Below are 23,738 nucleotides of genomic sequence, written 5' to 3' on the forward strand. Positions count from 1 at the left end.
CCAGTCAGCAGCATAGTCAGCAGCAAAGTCAACGCCCCGTCAGCTGCACAGCAGCAAAGTCAGCAGCACAGTTAGCTGCACAGTCAGTAGCAATTCCAGCGCCCAGTCAGCTGCTTAGAGGTAACTACTTTCCTCGTCCATTCCCATTTTGCTTGACGTTTCTGTTGGTGCACGCAGCGGAAGAGCATGTAAATAAATCACATAATAATCAGATCTATTTAGCAGATTATTTAGACAAAATCTATTCGCGTAATTATCACATGTATCATGCTCATAACTTGAATTAATCATGCTTTAAGAATATTGAAAACCTAAAACATGCTTTTCTACGGAGTAGAATAATACCTAATTAATTCTCCAAAGAATTGAAGATGGCTAGCGACTTCTCCACGTGTAGCTTTAAGTACTAGACCACAAATCTTCTCTCTGGTTCCCGAACTGTACTCTAATATCAGTGTGGGCTGATCTTACTAGAATACTAGGACTTAAATAAAGAAGACAGAAGAAATCCTTTTTGGAATAGGACTCAAATTCGAAATCTCCTACAGCTGGGAGAGATCGAAATTTTCGAAAATTGCAATATGAGATATTGTGTATTTTCTGTCTCCTTTATTCTCCTATTTATATTAAGTTCCTTTTGGGCCCAGACAGGGATCTATGGAAGGCTTTGGATATGGGCTCATCCAATTTACTTTTTACTAATTAAATTGAACCCACAATTTAATATAAGTTATAATTGGAATATTACGAGCAGCCACTACAGAAGTAATATTGAACTCTCCCCATCCAAATCCGAAATTATAAGTAATCCGGGTTTCCGTTTATCTTTCATTTCCCGTGCTTAAGATTAATATGTCCATTAATTAATTAATGTCTGCTATTGACTTAATTAATTAACTTCTTATTAATTCCAAGAGTGGACTTAGCATGAAACACTCATTTATTATTCATAGAGTAATCATACTCCAACTAGCTAGGTTCCGAATAATAAAACTTAGTTTCGCGCTCCTCTTGAGGACATTATCAAACGAGACTCACCTCGTGCACGATTCAATATAATAGCAATCCTAGCACCGCTAGATATCGATCACCACTGCCCAATATATCAGGATAATTGGGCTACGAAAAACCCGCACCATTTGATAAGTCAAAGCAATGCATAATCAATACCGTATGCTCAATGCTAACCTACATTGATTAAGAAATAAATATTTATCAAGACCTCGCCTTTCAGTAGATAGCCCAAGGCAAGTCTTGCTGTTAGATCCGTTCAGTGCTATACCACACCAATGTCATCTTATTTCAGTAAGGCTTAGAAATATACGGACTGACATTGCAACCTTTCTCGATGGGTAGTCTAATTCCATCTAGGTTGTGAAATTCATATTTTTCTTTGTTTAGAACTGACCGTATTACCTTAAAGTGGACGACGCCCACAACCGGTCTACTAAAACAAAGACTTAGACTTTGTTAAGTTAACTTATACATTTAAACATGCATTAACATCCATTAAATGTAAAACATAACAACATTATGACAAAAATAATCTGTTTTATTCATTGGAAAATAAAATAAGAGTTTTACAGTATTCAATCACTCGAAACGTGATTTCTAGTATACAAACTCTAACAATCTCCCACTTATACTCAAAACACTTTCGAGTATACAAAATGTGCTAACGTCTAAATCTCCCACTTATACTGAAAGCGGATTGAGGTCTTGAATTAGTCGAACTCCCATTCCTTCAACATGGCTTTCATACGGCTTTACCGCTAACGCCTTCGTGAAAGGATCTGCCAGGTTGTTTTCTGACTCAATCTTGACCACTTGTATGTCTCCTCTCTGCACTATATCTCGAATGATATGATACTTCCTCTCTATGTGCTTGCTCGCCTTATGAGCCCGTGGTTCCCTCGAATTTGCCACAGCACCAGAGTTATCACAATAAACGGTGATGCGCTTGGGCATATTCGTAACCACACCTAAGTCCAGAAGGAAGTTCTTAAGCCATACAGCCTCCTTTGCAGCCTCCGAAGCGGCTACATACTCGGCTTCCATGGTAGAGTCTGCAATGCATTTCTGCTTTACACTCTTCCAAACTATAGCTCCACCTCCTAAGGTAAACACATATCCGGAAGTTGATTTTCTCGAATCCAGATCAGCCTGAAAGTCTGAATCTGTATATCCTAAAGGACAGAGCTCGGCTGCATTGTAAACTAGAACATAGTCCTTAGTCCGATTAAGGTACTTGAGTATGTTCTTTACGGCAGTCCAATGTCCTTGGCCGGGATTTGATTGATATCTTGCTACCATGCCTACAGCAAAGCAGATATCGGGTCTAGTACAAAGCATAGCATACATGAGACTACCAACTGCCGAGGCATATGGTATTCTTCTCATCTCTGCTATCTCAGATGCTGTCTTAGGACACATCTCTTGAGACAACTGGATGCCATGTCTAAAAGGTAGGAAACCTTTCTTGGCATCTTGCATGCTAAAGCGTCTAAGTACCGTTTCGATGTAAGATTCTTGGGATAAGCACAACATTTTCTTACCTCGGTTCCTAAGAACCTTGATACCGAGAATGTGTCCCGCATCACCCATATCTTTCATCTCGAACTGGCTGGACAACCAAGTTCGCACTGATGACAACATCTTTTTATTGTTTCCAATTAGAAGAATGTCATCTACATACAAAACTAAGAACACAACATTTCCTTTTTCAACCTTCTTATACACGCAGCTTTCATTAGGGCATTTTTCGAATCCAAACTTTTGAACAGTTTGATCGAAACACTGGTTCCATGATCTAGATGCTTGCTTGAGACCATAAATGGCCTTCTTAAGCTTCCAAACCATGTGTTCCTTGCCCTTCACTACATAGCCTTCGGGTTGTTCCATGTAGATGGTCTCCTCAAGACTCCCGTTTAGAAACGCAGTCTTAACGTCCATCTGCCATACTTCCCAATCCATGTAAGCTGCTATAGACAAAAGTATACGGATCGATTTGAGCATGGCCACTGGGGAGAAGGTCTCATCGTAATCGATACCTTCCTTTTGGGTATACCCCTTAGCCACTAGTCTTGCCTTGAAGACTTTAACTCGTCCATCGGGTCCACGTTTACGTTTGTATATCCACTTGCTCCCAATGGCAGTACAGCCTTCGGGTAGGACAGACAAATCGTAGACGTCTTTGTCTAACATAGATTGTAGTTCCGAATCCATTGCTTTCACCCATTCGCAATGATCGACATCAGCCTGCGCCTCTGCAAAATTCCAGGGATCCAGTACATTGCTGTCCGAGGAGTGATCCATACACTCACCCAAACCAATGTATCTATCGGGCTCATGAGAGACCCTCCCACTGCGGCGCGGCACTACAATATCTGGAGTATTAGTTGAAGTTTCTGGAATTGTTGTTACACTTGGTAATTGTTCTTGGTTAATGGAAGTTGAAACTTGAGTTAGCTCTTCTAGAGCAATCTCACTGCTGGACTTATGATTCATTACATAGTCTTCCTCTAAGAATGTGGCATGAGTGCTCACAATCACTTTCTGATCTCTGAGACTATAGAATTCATAAGCTTTCGTTCCTCTAGGGTATCCTATAAACACGCAAACCTCAGTCCTAGATTCCAGCTTAGTTGGATCCTTTTCCAATACATGAGCCGGACACCCCCATACTCTGAGATGTTCTAGATTGGGCTTACGCCCATTCCACAACTCATATGGGGTAGTAGGAACAGATTTAGAAGGTAAGACGTCTAAGAGATAGTTTGCAGAAAGCAAAGCATGACCCCAAAACGAAACAGGTAACCGTGCATAACTCATCATCGATCTGACCATATTTAATAAGGTCCTATTCCTTCTTTCAGCCACGCCATTCTGCTGGGGTGTGCCCGGCGCAGTCGTTTGGGATTCAATCCCAGCTACCGATAAATAGTCCAAAAACTCGGCACTTAGGTATTCGCCTCCGCGATCAGATCGCAGGCATTTGATACTCTTACCATGTTGCGTCTCTACTTTAGCCTTAAACTCCTTGAACTTGTCAAAAGTTTCAGACTTGTAGCGCATCAAATAGATGTATCCGATTTTCGAGTAGTCATCTGTAAAGGTGACGAAATATCGAAAACCGCCCCTTGCCTCGGTTGACATTGGTCCACACACATCAGTATGAATGAGCTCAAGTACTTCTTTGGCCCTATTCCCCTTTGATCTAAAAGATCTCTTAGTCATCTTGCCTTCGAGACAGGACTCACACTTCGAAAACGGTTCCTTCTCAAGACCTTTAATAAGATCTTGATCAACCATCGCATGAATCCTTCTTTCGTTGGCATGACCAAGTCTAAGGTGCCATAAGTACGTTTCATTCATTGAAGTTGAAGGTTCTTTTCTTTTCTTAGAAATTTTCGATGTAGCATTGAGTTCTGATTTACGTTGATTAAATTGTGTAGAAGTGATCGTGTACAGATTGTTTTCCATGATACCGCGACAGATATAAGAACCATCTTTCTTAATAACGCAATTGTCATTAAAAGAAATCGAATATCCATCATAAGACAATTTAGAAACTGAAATTAAATTTCTTCTAAAAGAGGGTATCAACAAAACATTCTTCAAAATCAAAAATCTATCACTAGAAAAACGTAAATAAACGTCTCCCACTGCAACGGCCGCCACTTTCGTAGCGTCGCCCAGCTGGACCTCTATCTCACGATCATGTAGCCGTCTTGTCACCTGCATCAAGTCAGGATCAAAACATATATGATCAGTTGCTCCAGTATCAATAACCCAAGTATGAGTAGATGTCAAAGCCAAACATGACTCGACTACTAGAGCATGGTGCATACCTGTAGCCTTGCCCTTTTTAGGACAATCTGGCTTCCAATGACCTTTCTCTCCACACTTGAAGCATTTTCCAGTTTGCTTCTTGTCACCCCGCTGTTTCTTCTTTCCCTTAGCATTGTTGACTGCTACTTGGTTCGGTGCCTTTTTCTTTCCTCTTCTAGCCTTAGAGCCAGAGGAATTAGGCGCGATACTCATCATAGCTACTTTAGCTTGAACCATAAGGTCCTCCGCCGACTGAAGTTCAGTCAGCAACTCTGCTAAAGTATAATTCCGTTTGTTCATCTCAAAGTTGAGCTTGAACTGCTGGAAGCTAGGGGGAAGACTCTGAAGGATTATAGTAACCTGGGACTCGGGATCGATCGTCCCTCCCAATACCTCAATCTGGTTGAGGTGACTCATCATCTCGAGGACGTGTTGCCTCACAGACGAGCCTTCCTTCATAGACTTCGTCATGATACTCCGAAAGGCTTGAGACTTAGCCGTTCGATTCTGAGTACCAAAAAGATTTGCGAGATTTGTCATGATCTCGGCGGCAGTTTCCATGGCAGAATGCTGATGCTTGAGTACTGATGACATAGAAGCCAACATGTAGCACTTAGCCATCTCATTCGCCTTATGCCACCGTCTATGCGCATCTCGCAATGCTTGGCTGGCACTAGCAGCCGGGACAGCTGGGCGTGGAGTAGTGAGTACGAACTTGTACTCTTCTGCTGTGAGAACGATATCCAAGTTTTGTTTCCATTCGATGTAATTTTGGCCTTCGAGTTTGTTTTCTTTGAGAATGGCAGAAAGAGGATTAAAAGACATCTTGACGAATTTTATTGCACTGCAAACAGAAGATTTTACTATTTGTCATAAACTTATGTAAGGAAATTGAGTAGATTAACCATAAAACTTTTCAAAATCTTACAACAGCAAAATTAATAAATTGTATCCTCCTCAGGAGGTTAATACGCATTAAAATTTCGACAATTTACTGGTCACAACACCGACATATCAATAGCTTCCTCCTCTGGAGGTTGACATGTCAAATGCTTCCTAAGCACGACCACCTGGTTTAGCATTACAGTATTTTATTTCTACAACACACTCCCATAACAATGTTCATGTGTTGATAACAAAATCAAGCTATCTCATAAATTCCGATTGAACCCTGAAACTCGCAATTCCTTAGGATTATTGTCCCTACTCTGTAGGTGGCGATAATATTAGGAATCACTTTCTAGTTCACTCTATTCATTATTTGAGAAGTCCGCCCTTATGAACTTACTGTTTTCGTAGGATTATTGTCCCTACTCTGTAGGTGGCGATAATATTAGAAAATCAGCTTCACAAAATTTGGCAGTCCAACCGATGGAGACCATATATAAACCATTAGTTCATAATTATCGCTTAGATATTTGGGTTATGGTTTTAATTAATTATCCTTTAGCCTTAAGGCAGATTAAGACTAATTAAATTCTGTTGGTATTTAATTTACTGGATAATTAAATCTTTTATAATCTTTAATATCTTAATATAGAAACTATTAATCTAGAATTTAATTCTCATTCATGTCTTACTATAAGATATATCTAAAATAAAATACATTATTTATAATCTTAATTAGACATGAAAAATCAAATTCATATAATTTCCAAGTTCAAGATTAGGAAGAATATCAATTATATTATTTAATGTATTCTTATATATATCATATCTTATAATAGATTCTAGATATATATTATAATTAGGAAACTATTAAATTATTCTTATCTATATCATCTAGGATATAAAATATTCATAGATATAGAAAATAATCCAAATATTCCTAAAATCTAGGGAAATCTTCCCAAAATGTTTTATTTCATTAAATAATATTATTTTTAATGATATCTATTAATTAAACAATTAAATAATCATTAAAATAATCTTTCGTCAATTTCTAGAGATTCGAGGTTGGCACGAATCTACACAACGAAGATACGAAGATATCCCCGGAGATTCTCGCCGGGACGGCGTGTTCGCCCCCCGACGACCGCCGGAAAACCCGCGCCTTACGGCGCGCTCTTCCTTCTCCCTTCTTCCTCCCGGCGGACAACCGCCGAGATTTCACCCTCCGTCGTCGTCGAGCCAGAAGGCGCAGCCAGAGCCACGACCTCCCGGCGATCTCCCACTGCCCGACGAGCTCGCGCGCACCAGCAGCCGGCGGCTGCTCTCGGTTGCGCCTCGCTAGGGCTGGGTCGGCTAGGGTTTCGGTATTAGGGTTAGGGTTAGGGTTTTGCGAAGAAGACCGGCGCCTCGGTGGTTCTCGGACGAGCCACCGTGCCAGGCTTCCTCCGTCCGACGCGTCTGGTGCCGCCTGGGCTCGCGGTCTCGATCGGCGGCGCGCGCGAGCCCCTGCTCGCATGCGCGTCGCCGCGTGATCGCACGTCCTCGGCTCCTGTCGCGTCGCATCGCGTTTGATCGGGGCCGGCTAGGGTTTGGCGGGCTTGGCCGGTGGCGCGCGCGAGCCCTTGCTCGCCGGCGCGTCGCCCCATGCCCGTCGCCCTCGGCTCCCACTCGATTGGCAACCCTCTTCGATCGATCATAGCGCAATTCGTCCCGGCGCAAGCGCCGACGAATCGCACATCTAGTTCGTTCGAATAATTCAAGTTCTATGATTCGAATGTTCTTGAGTTCAACATGCATAAACATAAAAAATAAAAACACAAGAACATGCTTCGTAATCAATCAAGACATGCATACATGAATTTCGCGAAATTTAAATCCAAATAATCAGAGCCAAAGACTGGCTCTGATACCAATTGTTGGTGCACGCAGCGGAAGAGCATGTAAATAAATCACATAATAATCAGATCTATTTAGCAGATTATTTAGACAAAATCTATTCGCGTAATTATCACATGTATCATGCTCATAACTTGAATTAATCATGCTTTAAGAATATTGAAAACCTAAAACATGCTTTTCTACGGAGTAGAATAATACCTAATTAATTCTCCAAAGAATTGAAGATGGCTAGCGACTTCTCCACGTGTAGCTTTAAGTACTAGACCACAAATCTTCTCTCTGGTTCCCGAACTGTACTCTAATATCAGTGTGGGCTGATCTTACTAGAATACTAGGACTTAAATAAAGAAGACAGAAGAAATCCTTTTTGGAATAGGACTCAAATTCGAAATCTCCTACAGCTGGGAGAGATCGAAATTTTCGAAAATTGCAATATGAGATATTGTGTATTTTCTGTCTCCTTTATTCTCCTATTTATATTAAGTTCCTTTTGGGCCCAGACAGGGATCTATGGAAGGCTTTGGATATGGGCTCATCCAATTTACTTTTTACTAATTAAATTGAACCCACAATTTAATATAAGTTATAATTGGAATATTACGAGCAGCCACTACAGAAGTAATATTGAACTCTCCCCATCCAAATCCGAAATTATAAGTAATCCGGGTTTCCGTTTATCTTTCATTTCCCGTGCTTAAGATTAATATGTCCATTAATTAATTAATGTCTGCTATTGACTTAATTAATTAACTTCTTATTAATTCCAAGAGTGGACTTAGCATGAAACACTCATTTATTATTCATAGAGTAATCATACTCCAACTAGCTAGGTTCCGAATAATAAAACTTAGTTTCGCGCTCCTCTTGAGGACATTATCAAACGAGACTCACCTCGTGCACGATTCAATATAATAGCAATCCTAGCACCGCTAGATATCGATCACCACTGCCCAATATATCAGGATAATTGGGCTACGAAAAACCCGCACCATTTGATAAGTCAAAGCAATGCATAATCAATACCGTATGCTCAATGCTAACCTACATTGATTAAGAAATAAATATTTATCAAGACCTCGCCTTTCAGTAGATAGCCCAAGGCAAGTCTTGCTGTTAGATCCGTTCAGTGCTATACCACACCAATGTCATCTTATTTCAGTAAGGCTTAGAAATATACGGACTGACATTGCAACCTTTCTCGATGGGTAGTCTAATTCCATCTAGGTTGTGAAATTCATATTTTTCTTTGTTTAGAACTGACCGTATTACCTTAAAGTGGACGACGCCCACAACCGGTCTACTAAAACAAAGACTTAGACTTTGTTAAGTTAACTTATACATTTAAACATGCATTAACATCCATTAAATGTAAAACATAACAACATTATGACAAAAATAATCTGTTTTATTCATTGGAAAATAAAATAAGAGTTTTACAGTATTCAATCACTCGAAACGTGATTTCTAGTATACAAACTCTAACAGTTTCCCCATGGCTTCTCAGGATCAGGGATGGAACACGGTCAAGTCTAAGAATTTGTTCAAAAAAAACAAAGAGCGGGAGTCGCACGAGATGATGAAACAACAATATGCGGACTATCTGCATACAAAGTATGACGGCTCCGACGACATCAGCGACTTTGATGACGATGTGGGGTATGTTCCCGAGACCCCACCAGATCTAGGAAATGAGCCCGAGCCCCTGGTCTCGGAGAATGTTGTCGGCACCCCTGTGATTAATCACTGAACCGGGTGTTAAAGAATTGGTCGCATATACGGCATGGCTCAGGAGAGGCAGGGAGTTTGAGATAGATCCAAGATACCACAAAAATGATCTTGCCCTCCTTAAATTCGACATCCTGACAAAGGACCGGCTGTTCCCAGATGAACAAGACATAACACCGGTGACCCAAGGTTGGGGAACTTGCCTCTTAGGCAGATTCACGGGGAGATTCCCCGGAAAGGAAGCCATCAACGATCTCATAAGAAGATGGCCATGCAAAGCTAGAGTCACTTTTCACCGGAAGGGTTGGCTTTGCTTCCAATTTGGATGTGAAGAAGACCGGGAGACCGTACGACAAAAGGGGCCTTTCAATATTTTTGCGATCCCACTTGTGCTCCAACCTATGCCTGAAAATTTCGACCCAAACTTGGAGCCAGAGGTAAACATCCCACTATGGGTCAGGCTGGTCGATCTCCCTATGAAGCTATGGAACCTAACGGCAGTCAGTAAGATTGCGTCGTGCACTGGCACGCCCCTCACCACCGACTTCGCCACTTTGAGAAGGGAGACCCTTGATGGCCAGCGAGTGCAGATTATTGTAAACACGGCTAGGCCACCGAAAACCGAAATTCATATTCAACTTCCATCTGGGATGATTGAGCAAAAGATTGAGTAAGAGTACCAAAGGAGCACCATTGGCTCAATGGTAATAGGAGGCGCCTAGAATCCTTATCCGTACATGAGGTTAGTGGATCGACTTTCAATGGAGCCAACTTGTGGGGATTTTAATCCCCATGAGGTTCTGCTCATGTGTACTCGCGCGCATAAGCGTCTTCCGTGCGCCTTCGGGCGTGCGTCCTTCGTGGGCCTTCGGGCTCGCGTCCTTCGGGCCTCCGGGCCCGTCCATCCCTTGGGCCTCCGGGCCCTAGGTATCTCTCTCCGGGCCTCCGGACTCGGTGTCCTATCCCTTAGGACTTCTCATCGTACACGGACACGTGGAAGTACGGGCCCACCATAGAACGTGGCCGGTGAGGAGTTTCTAAGGACGGTCCCACGATAGTCGAAACATGGCTCCCAAAAAAATTCCTACGACACGGACACGTGGTGGTACGGGCCCACCATAGAACGCACTAGGGTTTCTGGAGTAAGGGGCCCCTTCCCGGGTGGGCCTGTGCGACTATAAATATTGTTTACCCATACTTTAGTTTACCAAAGGAGCACCATTGACTCAATGGTGATAGGCGCCGCCTAGAATCCTTATCCGTCCATGAGGTCAGTGGATTGACTCTCAATGGAGCCAACTTGTGGGGATTTTAATCCCCATGAGGTTCTGCTCATGTGTGCTCGCACGCATGGGCGTCTACCGTGCGCCTTCGGGCGTGCGTCCTTCATGGGCATTCGGGCTCGCGTCCTTCTCGGGCCTCCGGGCTCGTGTCATTAGTGGGCCTTCGGGCTCGCGCCCTTCGGGCCCGTCCATCCCTTGGGCCTCCGGGCCCTCGGTGTCACCCATCGGGCCCTCGGGCCCGGTGTCTAACGGGCCTCGGCCCGGAATCATGCCTCACGCATGTGCTTCCCATCGGGCCTCGTGCCCTTCGGCGTCTTATCCCTTGGGCCTCCGAGCCCTCGGTGTCTCTCGTGGGCCTTCGGGCTCGCGTCCAATCCCTTGGGCCTCCGGGCACTCGGTGTCTCTCGTGGGCCTTCGGCTCGCGTCCAATCCCTTAGGCCTCCGGACCCTCGGTGTCTCTCTCCGGGCCTCCGGGCTCGGTGTCCTATTCCTTAGGACTTCTCATCGTACACGGACACGTGGAGGTACGGGCCCCCCATAGAACGTGGCCGGTGAGGAGTTTCTAAGGACGGTCCCGCGATAGTCAAAACATGGCTCCCAAAAAATCCTACGACACGGACACGTGGTGGTACTGGCCCACCATAGAACGCTGCCGACTAGGGTTTCTCGAGTAAGGGGCCCCTTCGGGGGTGGGCCTGTGCGACTATAAATATTGTTTACCCATACTTTAGTTTTGGGTTTTAGTTTTTGCTCTCTAGAAGCCCTATTTTTCGCCGCCTCTTTTGCTAGGGTTAGGGTTAGGTTTTTTGAATTTCGGCGGCGCCGCCAGCCTCCTTGGCTTGTAGCCGCCGCTTATAGCCTCCCCATCGCCTCCTCAGCCGTCGCTGATTCCTTCTCGCCTGATAGGTAAAGCTTGGGCTTCTAGTCGCGCCTCCCCTCCTTTCCATTGATTGGAGAAGGGAGGTTCTTTCCAGATCTGCGCAAGGGCTGCGACGTCCAGCGTGCCACCGCCAATTCCGGCGTCCTCGTCGTATGTGGTGAAATTCAGCTACCTTCTCGCCGTGCTCTTCGAAACGCTCTCTTCAGAGGTCGGTTGTCATTGGTAGTGTCACGTTCTGGATCAAGAGAGGCTGGTTCCTTGAGGTATCCACACGGCAATTGATTGGTACCCGATTGCTCCCTTCATTCATTCCTTTTCTCTTGCTTTTTCTTTATTGGGTTGTGTTTTTTCGTGTGATTTACTTCTGCCCAGCAGCCTTCATCTTTGTGTTCGCAAAGATTGGATATAGGGTTTTGTTGGGTTGTGTTGTCTTGTGTAACCAGATCTGATCGTTTCTTCAATATGGATCTACATCTCTCGATGAGGAAACATACTCACTTTAAACACCTATGCAAAGTAGGCAGTGCTCAATATAACCTTGCATCCTTAGTTGAGTTTTTTAAGATCTCCCTTCAATCCACGGAGAATGGAGTAGTACGTAATAAAACGGAGGAGGAATTAATGTCTGAGGTTGACCTCCAACTTCACTTCAAAAACAACCGTGCTTGGATAGCCGAGAATCAATCGCTGAACCCAGATTCAAGTCTTGTTGCACGCTAATACCCGAGGAAGGTATAAGTTCTAACACGGATAGTATTTCTCTAACACCGGATGACATCCTTCCTATTAGGGAGGGATGGGGTCCGTCTTTGTGCGGGAAATTTGCTGGCAGGTTTCTTCGGCTTTAGGACGTACGGAATAAGGGGTCGTTTGCAGTCTTTGGAGTGCCATTAATCCTTCAACCGATGCCAGAAATTTTCAACCTTGAAGATAATACCAAACTTCAAGTACCAGTGTGGATCCGCATCCCAGATCTACCACTTACATTATGGACGAAAAATCTATCATGCAAAAAATTGCCTCGTCCATAGGCATGCCAGTTGCAGTTGATCACACAACCATCCGTCAGCAAATTCTAGACGGCCCTAGGGTGCAAATAACCCTGGATATGGAGAGGGATCCTCGGGAGAGTATTGATCTCGTTCTCCCGGATGGCTCCACGCTTAAACAACGGATTATCTATGAGCACCTTCCGAAGATATGCCGCACATGCCATGTTTTCAGCCATATTACTCTTGGCTGCCCTGGACCGGCCGAAAGGGAGAGAATTAGGCTAGAAAATAGAAGGCGGGATCCCTCTCGCCCACATACAACAGGGAAGAGCAGCGAGCCGAACCGAGGAAGAGATATATCTGTTCGGGGTTCGGCAAACAGTGGATCGTTAGTTCAACACAATACAGTGGTCACTCATGCGGTGTGGAAGCCATCGGGGAAAAATCAATTCAATGGCTATAAGGGTGATATCCCTTCTACAAGTGCGGATCCTTTAAGCAATAATAGATTCCAAGCGCTCCAAGATGTTAATCCGGACGGAGACAATGACTTCCACATGAACGAGACGGTTGTGGCTGACACACCGACACAGGCGCACGCTATGGTGCAGCCGCGTGACACGGACCCGGTAGCCGATCCCTTCATGGGAAATATGTGTGACTACCGAGTAGAAGACTCGGAATGTGAGGGTCTGGAAGATATTAACCGCCTTACAAATCTGAACAGACCCGAAATGAATGTCACTCTACGAGGAAACTACCTCCAGCGTGGATCCCTTTGAGTACCCCCTCCTTGTTGATGCCATGGCCTCAAGCACGGTGAAGAAGAAAAAATCTGGAGGTGCCCTAGGGCGCAAAACACGCGAACAAGTGATGGGGAATCCAGGAGGCGTCACACAAATAGAGGTTCTTCCCACAAATCTTACCTCGGATTTTCAGAAGGTGGCTGAGAAGATGGCGAATGTCGACCAGAATCAGGATGGACCCGCCGAGCCTCATCCAAGCCCACCAAGTGTTCGGTATCGGTCAAAAAGCCGAGGGTCGAGAAAGGAGGTGGCAAGTGGCTCTTCGGTTAAGAAGAAGATTGAGAAAAACAAGAGATCATTATCTCGCAACAACCGCCTCTTGGGTGTGTCCGATCTCCTATCAACACCCCAATGATCATCACAACCTGGAATGTGCAGGAAATGCAGCCGCCGGAGCGTCAGCCGGTAGTTGCTGATCAAATAAAAAGAAATTGGGTGGATGTTATGGGCCTTGTGGAGACTAAGATGCAGATTTCGAATCTTAATGCCTTCATGGCCAGGTATTTTCCTTCTTGGAAGTTTACTTATGTTATTGCAGATAGAAATGGAACTTTTAGGATGCTTCTTCTATGGAATCCTCAAACTACGGACTTAGAGGTATCTTCTTTGGAGCAACAGGCTATCCATACAAAGATCAGGTGTGTTCATTCTAGAAATTCCTTCCTTTTCTCTCTTGTTTATGGTTTACACTCACCCGAAATTCGGCAGGCCCTTTGGGACTCTATAGTTGATTTTGGTTTACAGGGTATGCCGTATCTTGTCAGTGGTGATTTTCATGCAGTTATGCATGTGGATGAACGCCGTGGATTTAGGAAACCGGACAATAGGGAAATGGACGGGCCTATTGAAGCCTGTGCTATTTTGGGCCTACAGGATGTAGCGTCCACGGGGTGTGTCTTCACGTGGAATAATAACCATGTGTTTAGTAAAATTGACAGGGCTATGGTCAATCAAGAGTGGCTTGACGCTGTCTTCATCGCAAATACCAAGTTCCTACCGTCCGGGTTTCAGACGGACCATTCGCCCGTGGTCACGAAGATTTTTGGAGATATTCGTGTTTCTCCAAAGCCATTCAAATTCTTCAATTTCTGGATGGATCATGCTGAGTTTGAAAGAATTCTTGAAGAGAATTGGAGGACCCGTGTTGTAGGCTCCAAACAATATATCCTTTTCCAGAGGGCCAAGGCCTTTAAACAGGTGCTTAAAGCCTTTAATTTCAGGGAGTTTAGCAACATCTCTAGCCGAGCAATGGAAGCTATTAAAGAGCTAGAGGACCTTTAACTTATGGCGGACCAGGATACATCCAACTCGGCCCTTCAGGAACAGATTCGAACCCTAAGGAAAAAGGCGGAGCTCTTAGTTAAAGCGGAGAAAAACTTCTTCAGTCAAAAGGCAGGGTTGAAGCACAGACTCTTGAGTGATCGAAACACTGCCTTCTTCCATGCCATGGTGAGAACAAACAATACAAGGAACACTATCTCCTTTTTGTGTAAATCGGATGGAGGCATTTTGGAGGATCAAGAAGAAATTGCCGAGAGTTTTGTGAACTTCTATAAGGGGCTCTTTGGGGTCCCTAAGCAAGCGACTCCTTTACGGTCGGAGGTGGTCCACCATGGTTATGTCCTTAGTAATGAAGAATCAAACAACCTAATCATGCCGGTAACAAATGAGGAAATCAAAGGTGCTCTTTTTTTGATTAAGGATGATAAAGCGCCGGGTCCAGATGGCTACTCATCGGCCTTTTACAAGAAAAACTGGGGCACACTGGGCATGGACATTATTGAGGCTGTGGCGGAGTTCTTTGAATCGGGGCACCTGCTCAAGAGCTTCAACACTACTGCCATTGCGCTCATCCCAAAGACAGTAAATAATCCGCAGGTAAGTGACTATCGCCCTATTGCTTGTTGCAACGTGTTCTATAAAATTATTACCAAAATCCTTTCGAGGAGATTGGACCCTTTGTTGCCTAAGCTTGTGAATCAGGCCCAGTCTGCGTTTGTACCGGGGCGAAACATAATGGGTAATATCCACTTGGCCACGGAGCTCATGAGAAGATATGATAGAGCAAGAACGGTGCCTCGATGTACAGTTAAGATCGACCTACGCAAGGCTTACGATACGATATGCTAGGGTTTCCTCGAGGATGTTCTACTTGGCCTCAATTTTCGTGGACTACTTTAAAGTCTTACTGGGGACAAAGAAGCAAGCCACACCTATTGATATTGAGGTACTGAGACAAGGGCCACTTGTGTGCGATAATGACAGCATAGTAATGGTGAAGGCTGTCACAAATGATGAGATCAAAGCTGCTCTTTTCGACATTGGAGATGATAAGGCCCCTGGCCCTGATAGGTACTCTTCAGCTTTCTTCAAGAAGCAGTGGGACAAGATTGGGGAGGAGGTCATCCAAGCGGTCAAAGAGTTTTTCTCTACGGGCCAGATGCTCAAGATACTCAACACCACAATTATCAGCCTGATCCCAAAGACAACAACCAATCCGAAAGTAGGGGACTTTAGGCCGATTTCTTGCTGCAACGTGATTTATAAAGTCATCACTAAAATTTTATCGGCTAGAATGCTTCCCATGCTTGACAAGCTGGTCAATGGTGCACAATCGGCCTTCATCCCTGGTAGGAGCCTCATGGACAACATACACCTGGCTCAAGAGCTTATGAGGGGTTACGCAAACAAGAAGAACTCCCCGAGGTGCACAGTCAAGATTGACCTACGCAAGGCATATGACACTGTGGACTGGGAATTCATCAAAGCAGTCCTCCTCGGTCTTAACTTCCACCCGAAGTTTGTTTACTGGGTCATGACATGCGTCTCCACACCAAGGTTCTCAATCGCTATCAATGGCGGCCCTCATGGCTTCTTTGAAGGAAAGAGGGGAATTCGCCAAGGAGATCCAATGTCACCCACCCTATTCATCTTTTGCATGGAATATTTATCCCGATTGCTAGCCGACAGGACAACGGATACAAACTTCAACTACCATGCGAGATGTACCAAGCAACGAATTACTCACCTCGCTTTTGCTGATGATCTCATGTTGTTTGGCAGGGGTGATGTGATGTCCATGGCTATCCTTGCAGACACAATGCAAGAATTTGCAGAGTGCTCCAGCTTAGAAATCAACAAGGAGAAATCCAACCTATTTACATGCGGGATAGCCCAAAGAAGGGACTTGGAGGAGATTAAAGACATTTTTGGCTTCCCTATCGGCATCCTCCCTGTTAGATACCTTGGAGTTCCTCTGGACTCCAAGAAACTCAACATCATGCACTACTCCCCCATGATTGAGAAAATTGCGTCGATAACCAACAAATGGACAGGTACAAACCTTTCTTATGCGGGCAAGACCGAGCTTATACGGTCAGTTTTGCAAGGCATTGAATGCTATTGGATGCAAGTCTTCTCGCTACCAGCAAATGTGAGAGACCGGATCATTTCTATCTGCCGAAAGTTCCTTTGGGGAACTAATCATCCACCAATCGCTTGGAAAGACTTGTGCCTTCCGAAGGAGGAATGTGGCTTAGGGTTCCGTGATCTCGGCGCTTGGAATAAAGCCTTGTTAGCTCGAAACCTATGGAACATCCATAATAAGAAAGACTCTCTTTGGATCAAGTGGATACACAGTGAGTTCTTGCCAACTAGGACTATTTGGGAATGGACACCAAGAAAGAGGGAATCGCCACTATTCAAGAGGATACTGGAGATAAGGGACGAAATGCTAAACACAATGTCGCACATGGGGGTCGAAGCGCTCTGGGCCAAATGGTACGTCGCTAGGGGCACACTTGAAGCTTATGAATGGTTCCGCCCTAAGGCTGAACGTAAGCTTTGGCCGAGATTTGTTTGGAACAACTTAGTCCCACCAAAGTATTCCTTTACAACCTGGCAAGCAGTGAAAGGCCGTCTTGCGACCAGGGATAGACTTGTTTTTAGGGACGAGGACCTACACTGCCCACTCTGTGAAACCCATCCTTAATCAGCCGACCACCTTTTTTTCAAGTGCACCAAGACAACAGAAGTGTGGATAGATATTAAGAGATGTCTTGGCCTTAGGAGACTGATCACCACCATCCCAAGCGCCATTAAGTGGATGACCAAAGAAAAAGTCGCAGCCGTTATCCGTAAGGCAAGAAGACTTGCACTGATGTCTGTGGTCAGTCTTATTTGGCGGGCCCGTAACGCTTTGTTACATGAAGGTACTACTTTCGAGCCGAAACATATCATATTCGAAGTCAAGAAAGTAACATATGCCACTCTTTATACTATGTACCCCCATGATTACGTCTAAATGTACCTTGGTGTGTAAGGGACAAGAGTTTTATTTTAATGAACTGGGAACCAAGGGTTTGCCTTGGTTGGGAGGGACTACCACTGCCATCGGATTTTAATCCGTGGTGGGATGGTTTATTGTTGTTTTTCGTTTGTTGTTTGATGTGTTGTGATCGCAACAGGTCCATGTGCCCATGCCTAGAGGTGCCCCACTTCGCCCACAAATACCTCACCTCGGTCGCCCATATATAAATGGCCTAAGTTTTCCGTGCCAACCAGTATGACTTTTAAAATCTGAACAATAAACTACAAACCCACTGAGACCATGCTCAAGGCCGGAAAACCTCATCTCAACCGATCACCTCCCCTCCTATTCATTTTAGGGTACTCTTTTTCCTCTTGGGGATTTTTCCCATTTGGGTTTTGCCCCAAGAGGTTTTAATGAGGCCCGCCCTCCACCACTGGAGGGTCTTTTTTTGCGGTTTCGGGATAGACCCGGACTATCCCACATGGGTATGCCCATGGTTTCTGTGTAATGTATATGGCAAGGACGTTTGTCTCAGCCATTAGGCTTATTAGGATCCGATTTTTAACCTCAAGTTATTCGGGACAGCTATTGTAACTAGGCTTAGGACAAGCCCTTGGGTATGCCCAAGTTTGTTTTGTATTTTGTACTTCCCCCTCCCCGGCTCGCTAGCCTTGGCTAGTTGGCTATATACCTCGGGTATACCTGAGTCACGGTTGTATATTTCTTTCAGCTATTACATTTATTAATTCATAAAAAAAAAAAAAACCAATGCAAGATCCAAATTGAAGAAGATTTGTAAAGATTCCGACAGATTTATTTATTTAAACAAATCAAAAGAATCGTTGGTAAGAAAGATTACAAAAAATAGATTAAATTATTATTTCCTTGAATCATTTCCGATAAAGCTGCGGACAAGTATCTAACTTCAACTTAACACAAAATATTACACAATTAAAACATAACTATATAAATCCAACTTGAACACCAAATATTTTATATTCCAAGGAGCAACTAATTATGCTTAAGCTGAGCAATTGTCATAGGTCAATTAATTTTTTAAAACACCATTAGTCGATACAAATACGTACACCCCACATGGTTATAATTATTGCTCACAATTTGAATAAATTACAATAGATGCAGAGAATTATTGCCAAATTATCATGACAATATGATTGAATCACAACGCTTTTAAGCCTCTATAAAAGTCAAATAATCATGAAAAATTTCTTCGCAAACTAAGTAACCTTTTGTTCTGTGTCTTAGTTTAAAAAATAGTACTAGTAGAGTCTTTGTTTCTAATATACCTAAATATGATGAGGATAACTTACCAAACAAAGGTAGTGCAATAAAAGATTAGTGTAGACAATAATCATGATGCTTTTAATTTGTTTGTTGACACAATTTGTGAGAATGTATTAGTTGAAAAATTAATCTTTTGAGTAGTTATATCTGCCGAATTTATTCTTGGCTATATGTAAATGTAACACGTAGAGTTATAGATGAACCACTAAGAAAATGCAGCACTCTCTTATACACATTAAGGTCATTCTCTTCAACCCTTTATAATATTGTTAGATAAGTTATCCCCATAAGGAAATAAATAAATTTATTTATTTAGTCATTGATCATTCTTTTCTTGAGTATAAAAAAAATAAGAATTACAATGTAAATGGATTTTAAATACAAAATAATACACCCTCACATAAACAATAAATGAAAATAATAATAGTAGAAATTGATTTGGTGAAAATTCAAGATAAAGAAATTGCTTACACCTTCGTGACCGACTCTCTAGTCAATTTCTTTTACTAGAAGACTAAAATAACAGAATCCATATTCTATTTTCTTTTTAAATTTCTTCATCTTAAAGATAGCTCATTGATCGATAAATCGAAATGCAGAAGCCCTAGAGTTCTGAGAGAGAAAAAACTGAATGGGTCGTGCCAAATTGTGATTTTTGCATCTGGGTCAGCATTAGAAGCTATTGAGGGATATTGCAGTTTGTGGGTTCAGTCATTTGCTCAATTTTTTGGGAGGAAATGTATGGTTACTGTAGATTATGTCTCATTTTTTCACCTCTGTTTTTGGACTCTGGCATAGTTGAAGTTTGATTTGTTAGAGTGTGAATGGTATTGAATCTCACACTGTTTTTGAATCTATGGCGAGGCGTCATGGGTGGCAACTCCCAGCTCACTCCTTTCAGGTTTGAATTTTTAGTTTTTCTCTTTCTTTTTGTTTGAATCCTTTTTCTACATTCTGATTGGTTGAGGTTCCTGAATGTGGGTTTTATTTTTTGTGTGCTGAGAGTTTGAAAAGTTTCCATCTTTTCTAGTTTGGTGTTGATTCTTGCTGCTAAACGTTTCCATCTCTGGGATTGTTGTGTTGATTTTAGTAGTTTCCATGGAGAAATTACAAAATTATGGATGATGGAAGGTTATATAGATTTATTTGGATAATGCATGTTTGAGCAAATTTGGAAAGTGATACTTGCAGATTTTTAGTAATTTCTGCTTTATTTATATTGAGGGGGATGAAATTGAGTTGAAATATGATCAAATTGAGGTGTCATTTTCTTATTTCTAGTGCTTATTGGCAGTAGATGCTGAATTAGTGATTATAATGAATTTTAATAGTATTATATCAATTGATTTGGAATATGGTTCTGGTCTCCACATTCTTGAAAATTTTCTTTCCCTATGCAGGTTGTGGCAGTAACAGTTTTTTTCCTATTATCTGTTGCTTTCTATGCGTTTTTTGCTCCTTTTTTGGGGAAGGAAATCTATGAGTACATTGCTACAGGCATCTATTCTTTCCTGGTAAGTGTGACTGAAGCTCATTATTCCTTTTAATGTCTGTTCAAATCAAATGTTTCAACTCTAATCACGTTCCAACATTCTTGTAGGCACTCTCTGTGTTTATACTTTATGTGCGATGCACGGCTATTGATCCTGCTGATCCTGGGATTCTCATTGAAGCAGACAATGACAAGATGTCGGCGCACACATCACATGTTGGCACAGAGTTGACTGGTGAGTAACTTAAACAGAGTACTAATATACAAAGTGAAAACTTCATCACCTGCATTTGGTTTCTTTTCAATGGCTACATTGCTAGTTTAGCCTAATCTTTTGGTGACAACCTTGATGGCCGTGATTAGGTACGTTGTCTGCAACTGAAGAGCCTGGTAAATTTGTAGGGTTGAAGAATGCAGGAACATCATATGAACATGATTCACGTCGTTGTTTGAATGTCGGATGCTGCCTTTGCTATTGTCTTGTGAAAGAGGATTGTCGCAAGGATGAAATTAGTTTAGAGGAAGAAAATGGCGAGGAGGAGGCTTTGTTCTGCACATTGTGCAATGCTGAGGTATGGCAGCTGTTTGGTCTATTTAAGGGGATGGGTAGTTATGCATTAGTAACATGAAGTTTTGGGAGTACTTCATTAGAGTGGAATGCTGAAGGTGTTATCGTTGTCTATTGATTATTTTCTTGCTAATTTCTTCTATAGTTCTAATTCATTAATGGCGGTAACGAATTGCTGATTTAGTTGAGTGTATGTCTAATATTTACTAGGCTTTCACTTCTTAGGTGAGGAAGTTCAGCAAACATTGCAGAAGTTGTGACAAATGTGTTGATGGATTCGATCATCACTGCCGGGTGAGTAAAAAAGTTTCACCTGATTTGATGGATAATCATGTCGTGTATTATGCTCCCATAGATTATCAAAGCCTCAGATAGATTTTTATTTTTGTGGATGAGTATCGTTACTCGTTACTTTCACATCTAATGGATTTTTACTGTCATTGTTGAATTTCCGATGCTTGCAGTGGCTGAATAATTGTGTGGGCAGGAAAAACTACATATCGTTTGTATGCTTAATGGCTGCAAGCCTTGCCTGGGTAAGATCTTAACGCTAGTCCTTTCTCAGTCTTGCCCGTATGGCCAATCCCGTTTTACCATTCTTTTAGTTAACATACATGCCTTTTTGGTTCCAGCTCGTATTTGAATGTGCAGTGGGGATTGCCGTTCTTGTTCGCTGTTTTGTTGATAGAAAAGCTACTGAGAACACAATCGTGGACAGGCTCGGAGATGGATTTTCTCGTCCTCCGTTTGCTACTGTGGTGGTATATTCTTAAAACCTTTTCTATATTTATATTATTTTTCAGGTAATTTGGCTCGTGTATTTTGCAGCTACTATTCAATTTATCGCGGTGTGTGTTTCCTTTTCAGGCACTATGTACAGCTGTTTCCTTACTCGCGACCGTTCCTTTGGGAGAGTTATTCTTTTTTCACATCATTCTTATCCGAAAGGTGGGGCGTTAGATTATATTCTTATTTTTCCTTCCATGACATGCTCCAAGAGTCGCGTGTCAGCAATAATCAAAGTTGGCAGCGTGGTTATGTTATGTTATGTTATGTTCTTTTGCCTAATTCTGCAGGGTATCACAACGTATGAATATGTGGTTGCCATGAGGACCCAAAGTGAACCCCCCGGACCTTCTGTAGAGGGAGGAGATCAACAAAGTTTACCCTCTTCGCCAACCAGCTCTGCTGTGACCGCCATTAGCGGTAGAAGTTCGGTTGGAATGGGTCTGCAATATAAAGGCGCTTGGTGCACTCCACCGAGGATTTTTATGGATCATCAGGTGAGAATGACGCTTCTCTAGATGCTGAATTTTGTCCTCGTTTTCGTGTGTTGTGTCTAGACATTGCTGATTTTAGGTGAAAAAGCTGAGTTATACCGTGTTACGTGTAGGACTACGAAAACTCGTCTTAATACATTGCTTGTATGTGTTCTAAAGATTTGTTCGGTTATTAGGAGGCCATAAAAAAATATTGTAGACGAGGGACGCTGTCTTCGTTTGAAATTCGATTAGAGTATTAATTGAATCTATTTGCCTCTTCGCTATACTTGAGAACCTGCAATTCTTGAATGAATACTCGAAGCTTATTCTATTTTTCGTCGTTTGATCGTTTATTGCGTTGAATGTGGAGTCGGTTGTTCGTCATCTGATCATTTATCGTATTGATTGTGTTGGAAAGCTCGTTGTTTTTAGGTTTCTTGTTGCCTTGTTGGTTTGCAGGATGAAATTGTGCCTCACCTCGAGCCTGGTCGGCTGCCATCAACAGTCGATCCGGATCACGTAGTTCAAGGCAAAAAAGCGCCGCAGCGCCCCATCAGAATCAGCGCATGGAAGCTGGCGAAACTGGATTCCCATGAGGCGATCAAAGCCGGTGCAAAGGCCCGAGCGTCGTCCTCCGTTCTACGCCCCATCGGCTCCCGACCTAATCCGTACGACGGCGACCACATGTCGAGCACGACCATGAGCAGCCCTACTAGCACGAGACACGGATACTACGACTCTCGAGCGGGCACGTCCCGACTATCGCCGGCGAAGAGCTCGTACCCGCCTAGCCGAGCCAGCCGGGACGATGTCGACACATGCGCCCACAGCGTTAGCAACCTGAGCAGCCCTCTCGCCGCGAACCTCACGCCCTCACCGATGGCAGGGCAGCACTCGTCGAACTTCAACCCGATGTACCAGTCGTCCGCTGTGCATTCGCCCTTGTCGGCAAGGGCCAGCGAGACCAATGAGGCCCCTCGGATCCCAGCGAGGAAGAACAACAGTAACAACAATGTGGGGCCCACAGACGGGGCAAAGTCGTCAGTGTACTGGGATCCGGAGGCGGGAAGGTTTGTCTCGTCCGCCTCGAGGAGCGTTGGTGGCTCCTCTTCTGCGACGGAGCTCACGTATTCGGGCCAGTCGATATTCTTTGGAGGGCCGCTTGTGAACGAGCAGCTGAACAGGAGCGGGCGCTCGACTGGGCCTCCGCAGCGGAGCTCGACGGCAAGCTATTACCAGCAGGGGAGGTCGCAGCGTGGAGGGCAGCTTCCTGTGTTTGTACCGAGTGATTCACAGCAGCAGCAAAACAAATTTTCTTCTAATTTAGAGTAGCATTTTCATTAATGTTTCTGTTACTAATTTGAGCAGTAGAATTAGATCGTTACAATCTTCAAGTTATCATAATTTCTTTCAATGTCATGTCCTGTCTCTTTCTCACACACATTTATATCTCATGCATTTAAATAAATAGATAAATAATTCTATTAATTCCC

General features: G+C 43.4%; 2 protein-coding genes across 3 annotated transcripts; both read left to right on the plus strand.

Annotated features, from left to right (window-relative positions):
- Positions 1-9,368: 9,368 nt before the first annotated feature.
- Positions 9,369-10,019, plus strand: LOC148932977 (uncharacterized; the record flags this gene model as incomplete). The annotated part of the gene is made up of 1 exon (XM_089065310.1): positions 9,369-10,019. A coding segment is annotated over one exon (651 nt), but the record flags the coding sequence as incomplete, so codon positions are not given.
- A 9,430-nt stretch (positions 10,020-19,449) lies between these two features.
- Positions 19,450-23,664, plus strand: LOC125201451 (protein S-acyltransferase 21-like). Of its 2 annotated transcripts, none has more exons than XM_048099566.2 (10): positions 19,450-19,824; positions 20,324-20,437; positions 20,524-20,650; positions 20,818-20,987; positions 21,209-21,277; positions 21,448-21,519; positions 21,616-21,744; positions 21,851-21,931; positions 22,060-22,266; positions 22,705-23,664. In XM_048099566.2, the coding sequence occupies exons 1-10, from the start codon at positions 19,780-19,782 to the stop codon at positions 23,575-23,577; spliced, it is 1,887 nt and encodes a 628-aa protein (XP_047955523.2). In that variant the 5' UTR covers positions 19,450-19,779; the 3' UTR covers positions 23,578-23,664. The 2 variants fall into 2 exon arrangements, with proteins under 2 accessions (XP_047955523.2, XP_047955522.2); XM_048099565.2 differs by having other exon boundaries at positions 19,451-19,824; positions 20,779-20,987.
- Positions 23,665-23,738: the final 74 nt, after the last annotated feature.

Source organism: Salvia hispanica, chromosome 2 (assembly GCF_029641045.1).
Source record: "Salvia hispanica isolate PSC_SH4W2 chromosome 2, Shi_PSC_v1, whole genome shotgun sequence".
Lineage (NCBI taxonomy): Eukaryota > Viridiplantae > Streptophyta > Magnoliopsida > Lamiales > Lamiaceae > Salvia > Salvia hispanica.

What these genes read in the sequence shown, in the direction of transcription:
- LOC125201451 (XM_048099565.2), top strand. Translation starts at nt 19,780, where the DNA reads ATGGCGAGGCGTCATGGGTGGCAACTCCCAGCTCACTCCTTTCAG. An exon ending in TGGCTGCAAGCCTTGCCTGG is followed by an intron (nt 21,520 to 21,615) that starts GTAAGATCTTAA and finishes TTTTGGTTCCAG; the next exon opens with CTCGTATTTGAATGTGCAGT. An exon ending in GGATTTTTATGGATCATCAG is followed by an intron (nt 22,267 to 22,704) that starts GTGAGAATGACG and finishes GTTGGTTTGCAG; the next exon opens with GATGAAATTGTGCCTCACCT.